Source organism: Notothenia coriiceps, unplaced genomic scaffold, assembly GCF_000735185.1.
Source record: "Notothenia coriiceps isolate Sejong01 unplaced genomic scaffold, NC01 NC01_scaffold00036209, whole genome shotgun sequence".
NCBI lineage: Eukaryota > Metazoa > Chordata > Actinopteri > Perciformes > Nototheniidae > Notothenia > Notothenia coriiceps.
Genome location: NW_011368910.1, coordinates 88,160 through 109,934, shown reverse-complemented (window position 1 = coordinate 109,934; position 21,775 = coordinate 88,160). Strand labels below are relative to the sequence as shown.

Below are 21,775 nucleotides of genomic sequence, written 5' to 3'. Positions count from 1 at the left end.
CTGCAACAACAACGCCGTTATCTTGATTCTGATTGGCCAGAAGACATTATCAAAGATGTTCTATTGAGAAGACGATCACTACGTGACAAAAGTGTTAAAAACCGTTTCTAGTCTTCGGTATTCTTGTTTTTGGCGTGAGAATAGTTTGGGCAGCGTGAGAGCGTGAGATTGAGAGTGAAAGCGTGTGTCACACGCCAGATGCGTGAGAGTTGGCAACCCTGTGTATATATATATCCTGTATATATGCTAAGGTCCCGCTGCTGACACGATAGCAGTCATTTAGTGCGCATATGTGTAATCAAACCCATGATATAAAAATCTCACTCCAGCCAGGTAGGCTACCCAAAGTTGGCAACCATGTCTTACGTATTGCTTCTTCATATATTCCGTTTGCCGTTATTTAACAGGCGAGGGGTGATTTCTGGCCGTTGGATTCAGTGTAGTTTGTTGTTTATTTAAGAGTAGGGCAGTAGGCCTACTTGTACAATACCAAATTGTTGTAGCTGTTAGCATCTGCCACGTCTTGTATGGTTTGATCTCGCTCTTCCTTTATCCTATTATAGCAGCAGCTAATCCCTGCAACCAGCTGTTCAAATTATTATAACATTATAAGCAGTACACATATGGCTCATAAATCCGTTATATAGCCCTTATTTAAATCATTAGCGTCTAAAAGTTGTACAATGTGGTACAAATTGCTCCTGTGTGGATTGCCCACAGTATTGAGTAGCCTATAAGTCGCTTTGGATAAAAGCGTCTAACAAGTGACATGTAATGTAATGTAAAAAAAATGCTCAGCCGTTGCCGGGACGATGAGTGTTGGAGTGGACTGATGTTCTTTTCTCTTCACTACATGTTCACAAACATGGCTGAGCAGGTTGCCAGGCAACACGTTCTCTCACAGATGCCATCCCAGTTCTGATATTAGACAGTCGAGTCAGGAGAAAAATCTCAGTGGTGTCGTTTTTTTGTTTCGTGTTTTTGTCTTTCTGTTGGGTGGAAAAATGTCATCCCGGGCCAGCAGGAGGAGTCACGCTGACAAACTGTCGGATTGTTGCCAAGGAAACTGGTTCCTAATTTTGTCATCAATGTCATGACCTTTTTTTTCTTTTTTGTAAATCAATGCCCTCCTTACAGCTTTTGAGGACTACCAACCTCAGAGTTTATAATATTTTAGGCACGCATAGAAATATATAAAGACACACAATAATAATTTCATGTCGTAGACTGCTGTTGGGTTTTAAAAAAAAGTTTTCTCTGCACTAATTCTACTTTCAGGAAGATATTTTCTGACAAAATAACCGATTTAAAAAGAAAGAAAAAAAATACAGCAAATCTGATATCTGTGTTTGTCGAGGCCTTGGCGTTGTTTGATTGAAGGTGTGTAGTCGTAGTTGAAAGAAGCAAAGCACTGCAGTATTTATTGACTGATAACTTCCCTTTTCTGGGTAAATTACATTCTTTTCATGCCCTGCTGTTGTAATGAACTAGGCCTATACTATCATATCTGTAATGTAAGCTATATTCACACAAACCCAAATGATGGGGCATAGTTGATAGAGATGGAAGTCAATTCAACAATAATAATACAATAAGTAATAGAGGAAATGTCATTTCAAAGTATATTTTACCTTTAACCATTAGAATCACCGCAGCAAATGTGCATGTTTATGAACTCAATATAAATCAAATCAAATAGTTATCGAACATAACACATTACTCTCGCGCACTGCATCATGGAAAATAACCTGAACATGATCATTTAAAACCATTATTGCCATTATTTTGTGGCTGCAGGAAAAGGCTGAAAGGATATGACATTTAAACCAAATGCTGTAGTTGTCGCTCTCGCTTTCAATGTTCTTGTAGGTTGAAATGTGAAGTTCATAACTGGTGATCTCTGTAGTGGGTAGAAAACTGCTGCCGCCGCACAACTATTTTCTTCAAGTGGAGAAGAATGTCCTCCAAGGCCACATCATTTATGATTTGAAACAGGTGTTTAACTTTTCAAATCTGATGCAAAATCACCAATATATGTTGTCTCTTAAGACCAGAAGGAAACATCGATCTCAGGATATGACTATTACAATACAGACAAAAACACTTAGAACTCTACAAAACTAAATTACCTGTTATTATAGCCTGGTGGAACCTTTTAGTACAACACATACAAAAAATGACCAGTGGGCCTTCAAACAGCAGGGTATTTGATTTTCCACTAAACATTAACTGCATGGTACCTTTGTGAGCCACTGCTGTCAATCTGTTGTGAATCACAGTTATCAGGTTTAATAAAAGTGTGTGTCTGCACTCTGGTGCAAATGGCATTGTTGACTACAGTCACCCGGGTGTTAATAGCATTGTTGACTATAGTCCCCCAGGTGTACATAGCATTGTTGACTACAGTCACCCGGGTGTACATAGCATAGCAAAATGTATTGTTGACCAGTCAAATAGCATCTGCCTTAATAAAATACCTGATGTGTAAGGAAAAGGGAAACTCGTAGTTCTTATATTTTAACTTCAACTTTTTTAAGCAAAACACACTTTTTCAAGCTTTTGTGAATAGTAATTCAACTTAAAAAAAACACTAAGCTTGTTTTCTTTTTAAATATCACTTCAAGTGTTTCGGAGAAGACTGTCGCATCCACTACTGAGTGTGAGTGACATGCCTTGATGAAGTGAATTACTAGCCTTGTTATCAGCACATAAAAAGGCAGAATTTTTTTCGTAAATTGTAAAGCATCTTTACGGGAGATGAGTGGCAGCAAAGTGGCTGTTTCCATTTCCTCGTTTCTCAATGTTGCATCAAAGAAGCGGTAGCCTTAGAATACATCAGTGACAAAGGAAAACACAAAGGACAGTTGGAGATAGATGATGATTAAGATGGAAGTAAAAAATTAAATGTTGAAAGAGATAGTAAGGGTAATAAAAGGAGGAGGTGAGGAAAGGTTAGAGTGACTCAGAAACTGAGGGAGTCGGAGAGAAACGGAAACTCACAATTTACATTTAAGGCTTTCCCGATTGGCAGAGGCCGACGTTGAGAAGGAATTTATAGCTGAGAGAAGCAGAGGAAAAAGAATGTGATAATCTGATTAATTTTGGAAACTTAAGATGTCTGGAAGTGAAGGCTCGAGAACATCTCTTATGCCCCTTTTGATTGTAAATGAAAGTAGCAATTCTGAATGGTACAGATTCTAAAGAAGATTATGACTAACAGAGTTGCTAAATTGATGTTCGCTGTATTTTAATCTATCACTGTAAGTACTGAAGTTAAAAACTTTAATTTTGATGTCAAGATGCTCTGAAGAAGAATCTAATATTGAATAAAAAAAACACAATTAGCTGATCCCATATTGTTCTTTTAATTCCACAAATTATTAGAAGAAGCCTAGCATGTGAAGATGTTTTTATTTCTGAAGAGCAATTCGAGCATTTGTCACAAAGCTTAAGAGAATGATAGTAACATTTGTACATGAAAACATTTTGTTTTTTCACTCAAATGACCCAGACGTCGCCATTTTGCGACCACCAAAAGGGCCCAGACTACCAGATTGAGGCCAAACCGCAACAGTTTGCAGTAACATCATTAGAAACAACAACGCAGCATGTTACAAAATGCAGTCCAAGTAGGCTTGGTTCTCTGGAGAGCTTGTTGTACTCTGTTTGTTTTGTCTGTCGGTGTAAAAACTGGCCTTCGGGGCTTTAATGTCACAAACATGGTGGCCGACTCCACACTGAAGGCTCACACGCTCTTTTGTCACCGTTAATACTTGCAGTCCTTGAGAGGAGACGAGCTGTGAACAGAGTCTTTCGGAAATTCCGTGCGGATAAAAGAGGAGAGGTCGACGTGAGCAACAGACAGTTCCCGGGAACCATGGCAACGGCAGGCTGGTACAATAGGTTGTTTCGGCACAGAGAAACGAGAGGAGAACCGGGATGAACACAAAGAAAGGGAGATAAGAAAATGGAGGATGAAAGGTGGAGAAGCAGCTGTGCTTGTTGCTCATCCTTTGGAATTATTACTCATCCTTTTTTTTTTTTCTCCTTCTCTGTTGTTTGAAAGAGTCATCGTTACTGTGACACCAGCATGCCTCTGTAACTCAACCACACTGGTGCGAGACGTTGTGTTTAATTTGCTCTTTTACTCCAAGCCAAAAGCCATGATCCCAGCAACAGAGCTGCCTGGGGAATTGAACTCCTGACGCCTTTCGCAGCACTTTAACACTCCTTTAGATCTTCAGGGGATTACATCTCTACTACTAGCGCTGTTAGTGGTGTAAACACTGAGCAGCAAAGGAGGCGTCTTTATAGATCTCCTGCTTGAAGGCTCTTTAGAGATAGACCTACTCATTGGTTACTAAGACTTCTTTTCTAATAATCAAGGTCTAAACGGCGGTGCTACGACCCAGAAGAGGGAAGGCTGTTGGCAGGCCGCAACTGGGCTCCAGTCCCCTTAGTCCATGAACCCCCTGAAGCCCCTGAATCCCCCCTTGAAGTCCTTGTATCCCTCCACTGAGTCCTTGTATCCCTCCACTGAGTTCTTGTATGCCTCCTTGGAGTCCTTGAATCCCCCCTCGCAGCCCATGTTGAGTCCTGGGCTCTCTCCGGGGCATGGTCGCCATCATGGCAGCTGCCTGGATGGAGCGTGCCCCCGGCGGCGTGAGGTTGTTGTGGTTCAGGTCCATGTTGGATAAGAGATGACCCAATGAGTCCCAGCGCTGGGAGGAAGGCAGGCGAATGAGGGAGGAGTAACCTCGCTCAGGGAATACGGCCGCTACAGGAGGCTTGCTGGTCTCCGTTGTGAACACCGGAGCTGGATCCTGGTGTTCCCTAATGGGTGGGGGCTGTGGGGGCGCAGCACGGGGCGGGACGGGCTTCAGGTAGGTGCCTCCCCGCGGGTCCAACAAGACCTCACTGTAGGGTGGGGGAGGGTCCTCCATCAGAACTGCCTCCTCATAGCAGGGCGGCTTCCCAAATACGTCTGTGTCTGTAAAAGAAAATATAGGATACTGGATTAAACGCAAAACTCCCGACTCGTCACTAGAGTTTGAAATATAGAATCTTATCTCCTGATATAGGTCAAATAAATATATCTTTGAAAAGTCCCAGGGTAATTCACCGACAAATGTAATGTACTGAACTATTTATTGGAAACTTGAGGGCAACATTTAAAAACAAAACTGCAATCTTCCAAGTGATTTGAGTGTTGTTGTTCAAATTAATTCAGAAGGGGTAATGGGTGTCATGATATCTCAAAATATGATCTTCTCTGGATACATTTCCATATAAAAGAAATAAGTTATCAAACTTGAATATCACCCAGCACCAATGGTCGCAAAGGCTGTACAGGACCCCTTGCTATCTCTTTTTAACACACTGGGTAAGCTCAACATTATATTTCTTTAATGTACATTTAAATAAGTCAGTTTGAGACAATAATACATGTACAGGTTTTGCTGGTGCAAAGCAGAAGGAAAACTATAAAGGACTATATAGTAAAACATTTTTTATGATCAATGTATGCCATTTTGCAGTGAGGAGTCACAACCCAAAACATTATGATAAACTACTTCCTACTGTGATAGTGTGGCAATTTGTTCAGTAGTGTGAACAAAAAGCATCACAGCACATTTGGTCCAAGCTCTGTGTCCCTATATCTCTCTCACACATTTTTCTCTTTCACTCCTTCCTATTTTAGGCGCACTTGTTTTCCATCTTTCTGCTTCTCACTGAAGACTGACGCATCATTTCTAGGGGTACTGAGTAAACAGCATCTAAGTCGCGTTATAAGATGTTTTTGCTAACAAAACCATATCAAATGTCAGTGATGACGTAGATTCACGAGTGTCTAAAATTGCCTTTACTTTTATTGTAAGCCAGTCATGAATGGGTAAATGATGCAAAGACAGTGTTGGTGCGTGGTTTGACATTTCAACATTTGTTTTACTCAAACGTACCTAGTTTCATTTTATCAGATGTTTGATAGCAGCCATTAAAGACACCCTGTCGACATACATTCAATAGCTATGTTTGCAAGTGTGGCTTAAAATAATGACAGATTCAAAACCCTGCTTCCTGATTGTTTATTCAAGTTTGCAAGTAGGTTTGCAATACAACAAATGTCCAAAGTATTTTGGTGCAGAATGATTGTCATCAGCTTTTTCCACGTGTGTCCTATGCAATCTTTCCAGTCAGATGCATGGTACAAACATCAAATGATGTCATAAGAAATATTTAGATTTCAGCAGGATCATTTTTTGAGTGAATTACTGAGTAAATGCAAGGGGGTGGTTGTAATGTTTCTGTCCGTCTGTGGTTAGATGATGGTGAATGTTTGTTTGATGGCTGTGTTCATGTTTGTAAGTTAGATAAGAAGGAAACTTTAGCAGAAAAACTATAAATGTCAGTAGTTGTTCTAAGTCTGTGTTGCAAACTGAAGTCAAAAATGGACAGTACAAATAATTGACAGAGCAGATAATAAATGTTGTACTAGAAAGTAGAAAATGTTATTTAATCTGCATTATGTTTATACAAATCATTTCCTGTTGCAAATTATTTGTATAAAGATAATTACCGGAGGCTCTCTGAAAATAACCGCATGAAATTACTTATTTTGTTATTCTTGTCTTGATTTGTTTTCTTCTGCACAATGTATTCTGTTTAGATTTTTGTTTTGTCAAACAAAAGCAATGGCGCAACATTTTCTGGGCAGTTGCAGATTTCTTACTTGTTCTCTTCTGATTTAACCATTCGCACCTGCTGCTGATTACACTCGTCAGCAGCTCTCTGAGAAGCTCAAATCAGTTCACATTTGCAACCCATTAGAGAACTCCTCAGTGAAATGTTTTGACTGAGGCAGACATTTTGACACGTGTCATACTGGGTCAGACTACAAGGTAGTGGAGAAGAAAATATTACAAACAGAATATTAAAGGATTGCTGGGAATATGCAAAATTCCAGGGACGTGGGTTTGGCTGGACGAGTAAGGAAAGAACGAGGGCATATGGAGTGGAGAATATCCCGTTTACCAAAGCAACTCCATTTAGCAGTATTCCCCCATGGCTGTTCCCAGAAGCTAACATAGATATGAATATCATAGAAAGGAAAAAAGAGTGGCAAATAAATGAAGTGGGAATTAAAACAAGTATGTATCTGAACGAAAAGTACTACAATTACCTACAAATTTATACAGATGGCTCTAAGAACAAGGAAGAGCGTGTTGGAGTTGGCATATACATCCCAGACTTTAAAATATCTATTTTAAAAAGAACATCTGATCAGTTATCAGTATATACAGCGGAGATGCTTGCTGTAATAATAGGATTGTAGTGGGTTGAAGAGGTCAGACCAGATAGGGTGGTTATATGTACAGATTCATTGTCCATATTACAAAGCATACAATCAACAACAACTACTAGAGAAGACATTCTCATAGAACTGAATCATAGCCTGTTAAGACTGCACAGAAGCGGCATAGATCTGCAGTTCTGCTGGGTGCCTGCACATGAGGGGGTGAAAGGGAACGAGTGTGCTGATAGATTAGCAAAAACTGCACTACAAAAGCAAATAACATTACCAGTTCAACTTGGTAAAGGAGAAGGAAAAGCAGTCATTAAGAAGAAAGGGATGGAGATCTGGCAGAAAAGGTGGGAGAAAGACCAGAAAGGCAAGGACTATCACAAAGTACAAAATACAATTACAATTCATATTCATAAAGAAAGAAACAGAAGGGAGGAAATCATGATGGCTAGACTCCGAATAAATCACACGGCTTTGAATAGTACGCTGTATATCATGGGGAAAAGTAACAGTAACAAGTGTGGGAACTGTGCAGTAAAAGAAGATGTAGAACATATATTGTTAAATTGTGACATCTATAAAGCGGAAAGAGAACAATTAAAGGCTAAAGTCTTAGAGGCAGAGAGGGAGTGGAGTGTGGTTGGTGTTTTGGGAACAAAAGGAGAGGGAGTAAAAGCTACCAGAAAGGCACTGTTTAAATTCTTGAGTGAAACTGGGGTAGGAAAAAGAATTTAACATTAGGTCAGGAAAGAACATAGATTTGTTTTGTTTTGTTTTATTTATTTAATGGTTTTATTAATTTATTTTTTATTTTATCTTGATTAGAACATAGGTTAATGAGTTGGAATGATGTGATGATGCATACTCATGTACAGTAGGTGGCGGTATGCACCTTTTAAGTTGTTTGCAACCCGCCAAAAGCAAGAGAAGAAGAAGAAGAAGACATTTTGACATTGTCAGTTTTTTCAGGTATTTCAGCTGTCACGATGCTTTTAGGGTGCACCAAGACAGGATTCATAGTCAACAGACTCGTTTTGCTTGGAGACATTGCGGTTGCTACAGCTGACGTAAGTTAGTGGATATTTATTTTGTTCTTTTAAATGATTTTAAGACCTTTGTTCGAAACAACAGAAAGCGGAGTCCTCAATTGTTCAAATTCAGGTGTAGCTTAAATAATGGTATTTTAGCAAGGCGTTACCTGACATTAATGTGACAGTTAAGCAAAAAACTAAAGAAAATGTTCTTAAGATAAATATAAGCACAAAAATAGGATATTTAAGGAAAACGCATTAATTCCTGCAACATTTCTAAAATACCTCTTAGCTGACAAAGAGTCAGAAAGAAATGGGACCTGGCAACAGACATCAATCTCAAAACAGTGTTTCATAACACCTGGAGCCAGTTTCTTTGTCCATGTTGATACATTTGTCCAGATCCTAATAAATATTTCTCAAAATGTTGCACAAGCTCTCCTCCTGCTTTAACATTATCTAGTCTCCTGAGTTTCTCGCAGAAGTTATTTTGGAAATTCGGAAATATATATTCGGGAATATGTGCAAGAATCAAAGAAAGTTTGAAGCCTGATTTTGATGTTAGGCTATCCACTAAAGAGATGATGTATTACTCCTGCTGCTTCAGAGTAATGCTTAATTTACCTCTTAAACTCCATTCAAGTTTTCCCAACATTTGATGTGATAGCTAGTAGGCTGGATTGAAATGTCAATTAACTTTCTTTTGTTGTTTGAATTTTGACTAAACGTTCCAAATTCACACACTGAGCGTTCACAGTGTATGACATGGCATGAGGACTTGCCCTCTTCTCCAAATATGGTCACTTCTAGTTACAAAATAAATAAGAAAACTGTGGCTAAAATGCCAAACTCAAGGCTTCAAAATGGTATCCTGGTGGCTGCGGCCACTTTTTGAATACAGTCTATGCTTGGGCCAAATATTTTGTCCCTCATCTACTTTCAGGTTTCATGTTTTAATTGTTTTCGTATTTCATTGTTACTGATCACTTTTTAATGTAAATTATCCTGAGTTCCAGCATCCCAACAGCAACAAAACAAACCCATAGCCCGAACCTGTTTACAGGCAATACAACAAACATCACAGTGGTACAAATCCACAGCTGTTTATTGAACTGTTGCCATGGAGCTGTATGTATTTATAGATGCAAATGTGTGTGTTCTTGTGTATGTGTGTGTGTGTACTCGGCCAGAATCCATCACTCCTCCATCATGCCTCACAGATACCTACAGGATCCACTGTCATTGTTGTCCTAACTCCCCCGTCCATGTGCTTCTGCTGTAAAACAATACTACCAGCTGCCAGCACGCAGAAACACATGGGACGGATGTATCCAGCAGGAGGATCAGAAGGCTTTTGTTTAAAGCACCAAACACAGTGTGAGCATGTATGCAGTGCAGTGTTTCCGTTTGCAACTATTCATCCAACTTTGACCGGAAATATCTCTTAAGTCCAACCAATGTCCAATAAAAGTAATTCTGCCTAAATTCTATTTCAAATTTATTAAAAATAGGCTGAATAGACAAGTCAGCACTACAGTAAATTCTCTCATTGATGCCACAAGTGCACAATGAAATGCCATAGAGGTGAGTACAGTGTTACTTGCTTCTGTTAGAACAAAAATAAAAACAGCGCTTGATTAAAGGTACAATACAAACATCCCTTTAGGTTCCACCCATGGATGCATTGGAGAACTGGATACATCGTTGGAGGCTAAGCCCCGTTCATTCCTATAAAAAAAGATACGTGGTGCAAAAGCAATATGGCCTGGCTTTAACAAAAATACCTGGATCTTTCCTATATCTTTCAGCAATCTTACGCATCCATTAGGCCCATTGAGCGATTCAAATGCAAGTCAATGGGAAAACCTCTCCTAGTTTAAATCATATCTCTCTGAAAGACAACAATTAATTTCCATCAACAACTGCAAATCCTCCACTGCTTCAGTCACCAACGGCATCCCCCAGGGCTCTGTAATTGGTCCCCTGCTCTTTATCATCTACATCCTCACACTTGGACAAATCCTCTGTCTCCACCAACTCCGGTTCCACTGTTATGCTGATGACACCCAGCTTTACCTTTCTACAAAATCTATTTCTGCAACCAACACACTCCCAACTCACCAACTGCCTCACTGAGATTGAAAAATTGATGCAAAACACTTTCTCAAACTGAACTGTGACAAATCAAAAATAATCATCACCGGACCAAACTCACTTACCCGCTCCTCCCAGGATTTTTCACTGAACATCGATTGCTTAATTGTCAACCCCTCAACTTACATCTGTAACCTTGGCATCATCCTCGACCCCAGCCTCACTTTCCTACCTCACGTAAACCATGTCACAAAAACAGCCTTGTTCCACCTCAAAACATTGCATGCGTCTGAACCTCCCTCTCTGTCACTGCCTTTGAAACACTAATCCACGCATTCATTAAATCCAGAATAGATTACGGCAATGGCATTCTTGACAGTTCAACCGCTTCCAATACAAAATATTGTTGGGCCTATGGCATCACATGACAAACACGTACATTATAACACTAAGTTTGACCGCTATTGAAATTTGCTTCCAAGGCGGCTCTCTTCCTGGGGGCTTCACCCCTCTTGTCCTTTCTCATCTCTCTCTCCACCATCATCTCTAATGCTATCCGAATAGGTGTAAATGGAAACTCAGCACTTTCACCATCTCAACGCCTCTCTTTCTCTCTCCGTTAATGAAACAGCTCCGGCTTCTCCCTCTCCAGCCTCTGTTGTGCTCAGCTGGTCGGCACCTGCTTCCCTTTTAGCTCGGCTGCTGCCTGGATACTGAACCTCTTCATCAGTCTGCTTTGTGACCAAGACTCCAGCAACCTTTTGTTTTATCCGATACTGTCTGTCTGTGCTCATTAAGCATCTTTGACAGCAGCTGATGCTCTTATACTCACTCCAGCTTTCCTTTTACTCTCCAGTAATCCCTCTTTCTTTCATTGCAACACTTTACTAGCACTCTACAGATTTGAAAAGGTTTCCTCCAACATTGGTTTTGATTAATTCTCTTAATTGTTTTTTGTGTCATAGTTCCTGTGCTGATTATTTTAAGATTCATTCTTGCTTGCTTCTTAAAAAAGGCATGCATATTAGTCCATTCTAATGCAATAAATAACAACTACAGGAACGAGACAGACTTGAGACCTCGACTTAAACAAAATTAAATAATATTGATATTTTTAAAGCAGAATTGCTGCACATGTTAACGCTTCAATGTTGCTTATACTGTAGCTTGAAGGATTTTCTTCTGGTCCTTCAGTGCCATATGAAATAAATGCGCTGCTGCTCATTGCTAATACTGCTAAGCACTGACAATCATTTTCGCTGCAGTTGCAACTTTGTTTAGCTTTCAAGGTTGAAGCTTGAAAAATTGGCTCCCGTTTACTTCTGCCAGAAGGGTGAAGCAGAATGTTCCTCAAACCTATGAATGAATTTCCATTAAAATGTTGTATATCTCACACACACTGTTTGGGTTAAAAAAAGAAAGAAAGATGTGCTCAGGGCTGCAATGTTGGACAGGAACAAGTCTGATTTAAGGTGCCCTTGAGCAAGGCATTGAAATGCCAACTGCACAAGTGGAGCAGCTCTGTTTGTGGTTGTGTTTGGCAGCTGCCCGGATGGAATATTTGAACAAGGCAGGGTGGTGTTTAAAGAGAGCATTTATACTGGGTGGATCAGGTTGCAGGTGTCTGCATTGTTATAAAAAACGTTTGAGTGATTTAGGGTTGTGGTTACGAATGGCTTTTTTCACCAGCTGGATAAACTCACCCAACAATCCCATTGGCAGGTTGGTCTAAAGTTTGGAACGTCGTCTATATTTGCCAAAGCCAGAATCCTTCCCGTAGTTCTTTGACTGGCAATGTCTGTCAGTAGACTCCTTTTCTTCTTGATGGTCTAGATGTAGTATCAATAAAAACATTGGTTCCCAACCTTGATGAGCCCCAAATATAAAGTAATGTCTACTTGTATTCTTCCCAGGTTGCAAGTTGTGAAATTGACAAGTGATTTCCCTTTTTCAGTTTGATCCTTTTAAGAGGCCTCAATACATACAGTACAATTACTGTATGTAGCATTTAACATTTGTCGGAAAAATAGACACAACATTGGGTTTTCTAACTTAGACTGCAGAATCCTTCAGAATATTTTCGACTGTACATTTTGTCCAATTTCTTAAAAAACTAATTGCATTAGAAAGGAACACTTCAGTCATTTATCAATAACTCGTAACGTAAATATGAGATAAAACATCCTTTAAGATGGAGGCCTGGGGAAAAATGGCCTCTCTGTTCCTTCTCGCGCCCAGCTGTGCTCCTGTACTCTCCCTGATTGTCCCTTTCTTCTCGTCTTTTTTTTATGTTCCTCTTATAGTTTAGCTGTTGTTGCTCGCTCCATCACTGCCCGGCCTCCACATTCACCACCCACGCCTCAGCGGCAGCTGTCACCATGACGCCCCGCGGGGGAACGCTGCTCAGCAGGCAGAGAGCTGGAAGCTGGGAAGTGTCTAAAAAATATCTGACACAAAATGAAATCCTCCTACTGTCCTCTGCCTCTCTGTCTGCATCTTAACTGCTCATATAGATGTGAATTCATTCATTATTTCTCAGTCTTTGTTGTATTTTTTGTTGTAACACATGAAATATGAATTTGTTTCATAAATAAAAGCAATTAAGGTGTAATCGGTTTAATATTTCCTTGAGGCGTGCACTGGTTCGTATTGTTTACAGGAGATGGCCACAGACAAAAGTTTTTGCCTTCTTCCACTTCCTCTCTTGTATTCGCCGCCCTCAACACTTTCCGCGCTTGTTTTTGTACCAGAATCAGACGGTAACCTCTGTGATGTTTATCAGCTTGTTAGCTTGTGGATACTCCTACTACCTGCTGTAGTGGAAAGACTCACTGCTGCAGGTGATAGTTTGACTCTTTTCAGTTGTATACTTGTTTTACATTTTGATTTACTCTATTCTCTGATTTATTTCCTATCCTGCATACTATTTTTAACACAGCAAACACATTGTTAGATTGTTGTTACATTAATTAAAAAAGTTATCACTGCAGGGTTAGGTTAAGGTTGTGATTTTCAAGGACTATAAACTAATATTTTGTGAGGATAATGAAGCATTAGTTTCAATTAATGCCATTTGATCCTGTCAGCTAGCCTGACACACTAGATGTTCTGAACCACCCGAGAAGTCGTCTTTGGAAAGCTTTTGTAAAAGGACAAACTTTAAAAAATGCTTGTTATTCGATAAATAATCTGGGTTTAAACGTCTATCACAAGATAAGGTTAACCAACCAGATCAACATAAATAGACTGACAACAATGATTTCCTTAAGATCTCGAGAAATGGGAAAACTAGCTGCCATGCAAGGTAAAAGCTCAATGACAAAAATTAAAATGTATATATGTACAGAGGTTTGATTGGTGTACTGGGGCAAGACTTATATTTCCAGGAAATTGGTGACATTTGAAATCCTTCTCCTTACAATAATTTCCCCTCATGCCTCTTTTAACCTCCTCCACCATTCAACCTCCTATATATTTCATAGCAAAATGGTTTAATATAAACAAGGGCAACCTTAAAGAAACATAATACAAACAAGGATCCATATGTGTATTATAATGTATGCAAAGAAAAATACAATTATTTGTTGTTACCTGGCATGCTGATCCAGTTTGCCTGTGGCATGGGATGGGGAACCTGCAGAGGGACAGGTGGCGACAGGGTTTGAGGAGGACAGAACTGTGGGGGATCTCTGGGCAGCTGTAAGGGTGGAGGAAGAGGCAGAGGAGGAGGCGGCGACGGGTATCCTGTGGGGGGGCAGCCGAGCGGCTCCATCTCTACGGTTCGCAGACACTGCTCCCTCAGCCTCTCCTCCTGGTGGCGCTTCAGCCGACGCTGCAGGAAGCTACAGAAGCAGCAGAGCATGACGATAACGGCCCAGACCAACCAGAAGCCAGAGAAACAGGCCAGGAAGGTGTAGGTGCCCTGAGACATCACCATGGTGGGGAGAGGAAGGGCTGAGAGGTCCCCCAGAGACAGGAAGAAGTTATGTAAGGTACACAGGGTGGGATGTACGCGTTGTCCTCTAGACGCTGTTAATTTGTGCAAGCTTGTGGCTTGTGTTCCCAAGGTCAATAAGCAAAATTCTGTCACTTTTACATTCAGTAAAAAATCTAATTGCTGACATTGCTACCCTTTGGGCTGTAATCCAAGGGGAGAACTTACAAAAGCAGTTAAGAGCAGTCCAAGAGAGGTTTATGTTTCTGTCTGCAACTTTTAAGCCACATGACTTAAATACTGATGCTTTGAAGTCAGTTCAGTGAAAATGTTTTTTTTTTTACAAAAAATAAGATCCAATACTCTGTTACTTCGGGTTGTGTCACGATGGCCGCTCTTTCAATTCTTTACACAGACATTAAATGGCTTATGCTTCCTTGTTGAAATTATTCAGAAAACGATATCCAAGATCCTTAGAATTTCCTGAAGAAAGGTAAATGGCAATAATTTCAATTTAAAAAAAGTTAATCTTTAGCTTTACTGACAAAAACTGTTACATTTCTGTATATATTATATATGATTCGCAGTTACAGCCTTGGTCGTGTTTAAGAAGGGCCGTCAATAAAAAGTAGCATCCTCAATAAAATGTGCGACCACCTACATTAGCATCCTCAATAAATGAAACGTAATTTAAATGATTTTCCTTGAAGAAGGTTCACAAAGAATCTAAATGCCGAAAGTTAATGATGAGGTTAATTGGCTTGGTGACAGCGACGGCTTGCCACAGAATATAAATTACAGGATGTTCCACGTTCGAACAGAAACTGGGCAAACAAAATATTTTTGTTTAAATTGCCTTTCTAGAAAGGAAAAACCTAATGTGCTAGAGCTGCAAATTCACTGTAAAAAAATTAATGAAAATCTTGATTATGCCCTTTTGAAATATCAAAAGATAAACACATTTCAACTCATATAAGGGTCTATATTCATTTCAAAGTTACTGAATGGTCCAAAAGCTGTTTAATAGCTCCAATTAGTTCCGAGTTAAATTGCAGGAGATTAAACAAATCTTTCTTTCTGCACGTTAATTAGCTGTATCCGTCCAGAGGTCTTTGAAATCAGCAGCAGCAAACATCCATTTAAATTCTCCAAAGGCTCCACCAGACTTCTTTCAATAATCCACACTCAGCCAGTGGTGGACGCTGAAAAAGGTTTCAATCTTTTCGGATGGAAAATAAAGCTGTAACTTCATCTAACTTTTAAGGCAGAACTTCAAGTCCAAAATACAAGAGGAAAATTAAATTGTGGAATCTAGAAGACTCAAAAACCCTGTTGGACACGTTCTTGGAAGTGAAGTCGAAAAGCTGGTCCCTTCAGGGCTGTGGAGGAACAGAGGGGTCCGTCTGCACCACAGGGACGCCAAATTCTTCCCTCTCAGATCCCAGCGGGACTCCTGGACCTCAGGCTGCTCTACAAAAACACAAGAAGAGGAGGGATGAGACCATCGTCAGCAAATTATCAGAGGAAAAACCCGGAACATTTTCACACAGTGAGATCTCAGGGCAGTAAAAACAGCGCAGAGGCCATGTGCTTATAAATCTCAGCTGTTCAGGCAGGATTATGATGCCGACCTCAGGGGGTAAGTATCAGTTTCACACTTCAGAGAGCAGCTCACAGAGAAAACATTCACATTGATGTAGTAAAAGACACTGAAACAGAAAACAGGACACTTTGTTCCTTATTTTTGTTAAAACTAATAAATGACTTCAGCTGTTTTCACACTGAAATGCCAATGACAAGGTATTTTACTTTCAATTTGCTTGAGTCATTGATGGTTAAGAAAAAGCCTTCCAAAATAAAACAACAAAGTAGACTAGACTTTGTATACGCTCTCTTTCTATTCTGACTCCACGATAAACAGGACTACTTAATAAACACTATAATGGTTTGGTTAAGCTTAGGCACAAAAACTATTGTTTACTACTAAGTTTAGGGACACATGAGTGGGTTAGGGTTAGGGTTACAACATGATTTTCTCTTTAGAAAGTGTCATCCAACAAGTTGTGTTTGGACTTTGTGGTTTTAATTAATTCTGGCTGTTCTTTGTTACTTGAATGTTGACATTTGTCGTTTAAGGGGAACTGCCAACAAGATGGTGGCCATTTTTCTTGGGGTTGTCCAGATTCAAAATTCATGAAATTCAACAAAGATGCAGAAAATGGACCAGCCATTAGGGTTGGGCAACTGAACAACTATATTTAGGCCTATACATTGCTAATTGTTTTTGGCTTACTTAACAGTCTGCTGCCAGCACGGAAACAGCATGGGTGTTTTCCTGTCAAGTTTCTGTCTTGACGGGGAAATCAAGCAAATCTTAGTTCAGCGAAAGAGAAAAAGTTGAATCCCAAATGGGTGAGATTGCATTTAAGAGTTTAACAAGGAAACTAGGTGTAAGAAATGGGGCGGACACACCTGCTACTATGCAGAGATAGTAGTAGAAAGAAGGCTTAAAGAACAAGGCTGACAACAAAAAAGTCCACTTTAACTCCACATTAATGTTATTTCTATAAAAGACTGCTTTAAGAATGAAATACAGTCAATAATTTACTCTGGCAAAGACAAATGCTGGCTCATTCTAATAGATCACCTTGTTTTATATTTCCAATAATGTGTGTGTTCTCCTAAAATAATTATCTGGCGTAAAGGAAACAATTGGCAACCTTTAAATGCCGAATTTGGGCCACAACCACAGCAGAATAATCACAGACACAAACAGCAGCTGCTTATCGCTTCTTCATTTGCTCAAATCTCAGGGAGCTTTCCTGCAGCTTGATTAGCTGATGTCTGCAAAATGTTAGCTTGACCCACAATTCTGCCAAAAACTCTTATTCCCACAGTGCACATGTAATTCCAACGATGGTGCCGACCATCCAAAGCCTGACTCCAGCCACCTAGTAGGCTTTAATTGGACAGCAGACCTGTCTGTGGAGCTGACACTCAGAAACTGTTTGAATATTTCTTCTGACAGAACTTATACTACCTGTATATTTTTAAATGTATAGATTATCTGCTCTTCTGAGAGCCACCCTCAGTGAATAGATGCATTTTTTGGCTTAAAGAAATAAGATATCTTTTGACACCTACTTGGAACCATATTTGAAACAAACTGTGTGAATCTTCTCTGTATTTTCTCAAGCACTAACTGATGATCTTGAAGGTGTTTTTTGTTACTTAATTGGACACTTGTACTGTATGACAGTTACATTTGAAGCTCAAGTGGCGCAACAGTGTTTGTGTCATGTATTTATTTGTCATCTTCCACCTCCATATCAATTTTGCGATTCACACTTCCGTGTCTTTTGTATTTTGAAAGCTGAGGTGATTCATCCGCAGAGGCCTTCACTATATTTCAATTTGTTGGTGCTGGTTTGGAAAGGAGCTTTTGTGTACTCCCCCACTTCCTGCATGTCCGATTCAGTCATCATGTAGGAGCATTCAACGATATATATACTAAGACCTCCACCTCCACACATGTACGACAACACACGTACAAGTACATACTCACTATATGTACTGTATATGCCTCTTTAGTCTTTTCTATTTTTCTCTTAGTCTATCTGAAATAAGCTGATCTTATCCAGAAGTGATCATTTAGACTAGAACAAAAGGGTTACAAAAAAAGGTCAACAAACAAAACAATAAAAACAGTAGTAGTAGTGGAGGATGTTTCATTATAAACCATTCAATGCAGCATAAAAAACTATGTTTGCATATAGACTGCAACAGCATTAAAATGCCTAACAATTACTTTTTTAGAAGGAAAAAGTTAAAGTTCATGCTTCTTTGTAGTAAACAATAGTGATTTGAAGTGCTTTATAACAGTCTGTTATTAATTTTATATGAATAAATTGTTAACTTGGCTTTAAAAATCCTCCACCACTGATATCATACTTAAAAGCATTATATACAGTGCATTTGGATGATGAAAAGTTAAAAAATGTCAAAATCTAAATGCTTCCGTCTAATTAGAACTGGTACGTTGTGTACAGTACAGTTAGTTTCAATTGGTAAACTAAACAAAACAATATTACAAATATTTTAAGAATCCTCTTTAAATGTTACTTTCCTCCTCAAACACAGGATAATAAAACCAGTTTCAGGTGGATCTCTTTATCCAGCGAGTGGAACATGTGAGGATTCAGTGTTTTTGCTTCAAGGACACTCCAGGCCTCAGCAGGCCACTTCATTTCCTCTGAGGCTTCAGAAAGCAGCATGTCTGTCGTCACATTTCACTCAGAGTGAAAACACACACATGATCACTGGATCCAATAGAGGTTGGGTTCAGACGGAAATCTTAAGATTACCAAAAAAATGGTTCCTTTGAAATTAATTTTCTTTTTACTACTTGTGTCCTTGCATTCTTTAAACTTTACTCATTTCATAAAGATCATATGAACTTCACATAAGAAACTTTTAAAAAGGTACATTTCTTACTTTTCAGCAACAACATTTAACAAGGTTTTGACATCCATATTGGATAAACAGCGTGTTTAAACATCAACCCTCATGAAATGTATAGGTAAGAACAAACTACATGGGTTTAGTGCAACTCAAATAGTAAACTGATATGAATACATATTCAGATTATGCATGACAATCCAATATGTTTCGCATTAGAAGATCAAACTGAATGTAAAAGGCCCAAAAACACTTGAAATACGTGAAAAACTTCACACGGTATCTGAATACAAATGATCAGACACCAAATATAACATATAAAAAGACTTAGTTTATGTTTTCAGGTTATTTTCTATCCTCTAAAATGCCTCCCCTGCTGGTCCTGTGTAGCATTAACTCACAGTTTTCTCTCTTCAGGTGTTCCTAATCAGGCCTGATTGGGCAAGTGTGTATATAAAGAGGGCAGGAAAGACTGAGCAGATTGATGGGACTCATCTCCAGTTTGTTTCTCTTTGCAGCTCACTAGCTTTGGGAAAATGGCTCCCCTCATGCCAGTCATGTTTTGTTAGGCAAGGCAAGGCAAGGCAAGGCAAATTTATACAGCACCTCTCAACACAAGGCAATTCAAAGTGCTTCACAAAAAATGAAAGACATTAAGAAAATGGCATTTAAAATCAGTCATTAAAAATTCAATTAAAAGCAGCGACAAAAAGAAAAGTCTTCAGCCTGGATTTAAAAGTAGTCAGAGTTGCAGCGGACCTGCAGGTTTCTGGGAGTTTGTTCCAGATATTTGGAGCATAATAACTNGTGTGCCTTGGCAGTCTCAGATAACTGAAAGCTGCTTCTTCATGTTTAGTTCTGACTCTGGGGACAGAAAGCTGACCAGTCCCTGAAGACCTGAGAGATCTGGATGGTTCATCATTTACCAGGAGGTCAGAAATGTATTTTGGGCCTAAACCATTCAAAGCTTTATAAACCAGCAGCAGTATTTTGAAATCTATTCTTTGACATACAGGAAGCCAGTGTAAAGACTTCAGAACAGGAGTGATGTGATCCATTTTCTTGGTGTTAGTGTGGACTCGAGTAGCAGGGTTCTGATAAGCTTCTAATAGATGTTTTAGTGAGACCTGTAAAGACACCATTGCAGTAGTCCAGTCTACTGAAGATAAAAGCATGGACAAGTTTTTCCAAATCCTGCTGAGACATTAGTCTTTTAATCCTAAATATGGTCTTTAGGTGATAGTATGAAAGTCCCACCCAGTTTTCTAGTCGGCCTAGCAATATGTTCTGAAGTTCTGCCACTGTCTGTGTTTAAGTGGATGTCATTGAAGACCTTTACAAGAGCAATCTCAGTGCTGTGGTTTGGACGAAAGCCTGACTGGAACACATCCAAACAGTTATTTAAATGCAAGAAATTACTCAACTGTTGAAAAACAACTTTTTCAATGATTTTACCTAGAAATGGCAGGTTTGATATGGGCCTGTAATTGTTCATTACTGAAGCATCTAGATTATTTTTTTTAAAGAGCGGTTTAATGGCTGCAGTTTTCAGGGCCTCTGGAAAAATACCTGAGTGAAGAGATTTGTTTACTATATGAAGTAGATCTGAGGCCATGCAATGAAAAACATCTTTGAAAAATCCTGTTGGAATAATATCAAGGCAGCAGGAGGAGGATTTCAGAAGTTGAATAATGTCGTCTAGGTTTTTTATCATTAATCTGATGGAACTGTGCCATGGTGTTTACATTGATTTTAGGTGAACACAGGGACAACACATTTGCTGTACCGGATACAGAGGCACTGACTGCTTTTCTGCTTTTCTGAATTTTGTCAGTGAAGAAGAAGGCAAAATCATTGCATGCCCTGGTGTTAGGCTTTTCCTTGGTGTTCAGTCGTTTTTTGGGAGTGTCGAGAGGCCCAATGTATGGTTATTTTTGAAGAGCCATCTTTTATTTTTGTTAAGTTTGACCACCCTAACTGTTACATTTTTTTTCAATCTTGGGTCACACATATTTAAAGCCAGACTCAGACTCAACAAATAAAGCTCTGTTGCATTAAATTATATGCTAACAATGCTATGACATGCATGGCATGCTAACATTTGTTACCCAAAGGGCAAATGAGGCAGATGTGTTTGGTTGTGCAGGTATATGAAAAGTCGGATAACAAAAGTTGTGATCCCTGAGGATTCCCCGGATTCCCCCTGTATGCTAGGCTAACACGGCTAACACATGTTCAAGGCCTGAAGCACCACGTCATTAGCTAAATGTCATCTTTAGCTTTTACTCTGCATCTTTCAGTATCAAGTGTTGGCTTGTTCTTCATTAACACTTATGTTCATCTAAATTCACTGGCCTGCTCACACATTGTTGTGTAAGATAAATGTGATAAGATGGTGTAATGTAGGCCTACAGCAATAAATGAAACAAATATAACAAATAATTAATTAATGAAGTACATGATACCAAACGTACCAAGTATTCTATTAATGCACCTTAAATACTCAATTTTAAGTGTACAAATATGGAATATACACCAGTAAAATATGTATTCTGTGGGGCTGTCATGGACCAAAGAAATTGATGAATACATTTTTTTTCAGTTTCTTCAAAGATAATTTGCAGAAGCACCACTTTAAAGGTTTAGATTAGCCTGTGCTTATTAGTTTCTTAGAAAAATAAATCTTAGGTGACTAAAAGCAAAATAACTAATTTGGTTTGCTAGTGGTGTAGACGGTACACAAGTAGGCTATACACAGGATATCCACCTCTTTCATTTCATAAAAAGTCTTCCTAAAAAGTCTTGTCTGAAATGTGTCTTTTTCCACCCTGTGTTTCAGCATCTCTATCTTCTGAATTAAACTCAATGTGTGTCAAGTCATTCAAAACCTAATGATGATTCCTACATTTCACTTTTTAGCCTTCTTTGTTTTCTTAGGGTTTTGTTTATCTATAT

General features: G+C 39.2%; 1 protein-coding gene across 1 annotated transcript; it reads right to left on the bottom strand.

The window, feature by feature from the left end:
• Positions 1-2,667: 2,667 nt before the first annotated feature.
• On the bottom strand, positions 2,668-15,828 carry prr7 (proline rich 7 (synaptic)). Its single transcript, XM_010791993.1, has 2 exons — positions 14,020-15,828; positions 2,668-4,990 (listed from the first exon to the last, which is right to left on the bottom strand). Exons 1-2 carry the CDS (start codon positions 14,363-14,365, stop codon positions 4,389-4,391), a joined length of 948 nt encoding a protein of 315 aa, XP_010790295.1. The 5' UTR covers positions 14,366-15,828; the 3' UTR covers positions 2,668-4,388.
• Between the last annotated feature and the right edge of the window lie 5,947 nt (positions 15,829-21,775).

Excerpts from the sequence above, each read along its gene's own strand:
- prr7 (XM_010791993.1), bottom strand. The coding sequence starts at position 14,365 with ATGGTGATGTCTCAGGGCACCTACACCTTCCTGGCCTGTTTCTCTGGC. Across the intron at positions 4,991-14,019 it reads AAACTGGATCAGCATGCCAG|ACACAGACGTATTTGGGAAG; the intron begins GTAACAACAAAT and ends TTTCTTTTACAG.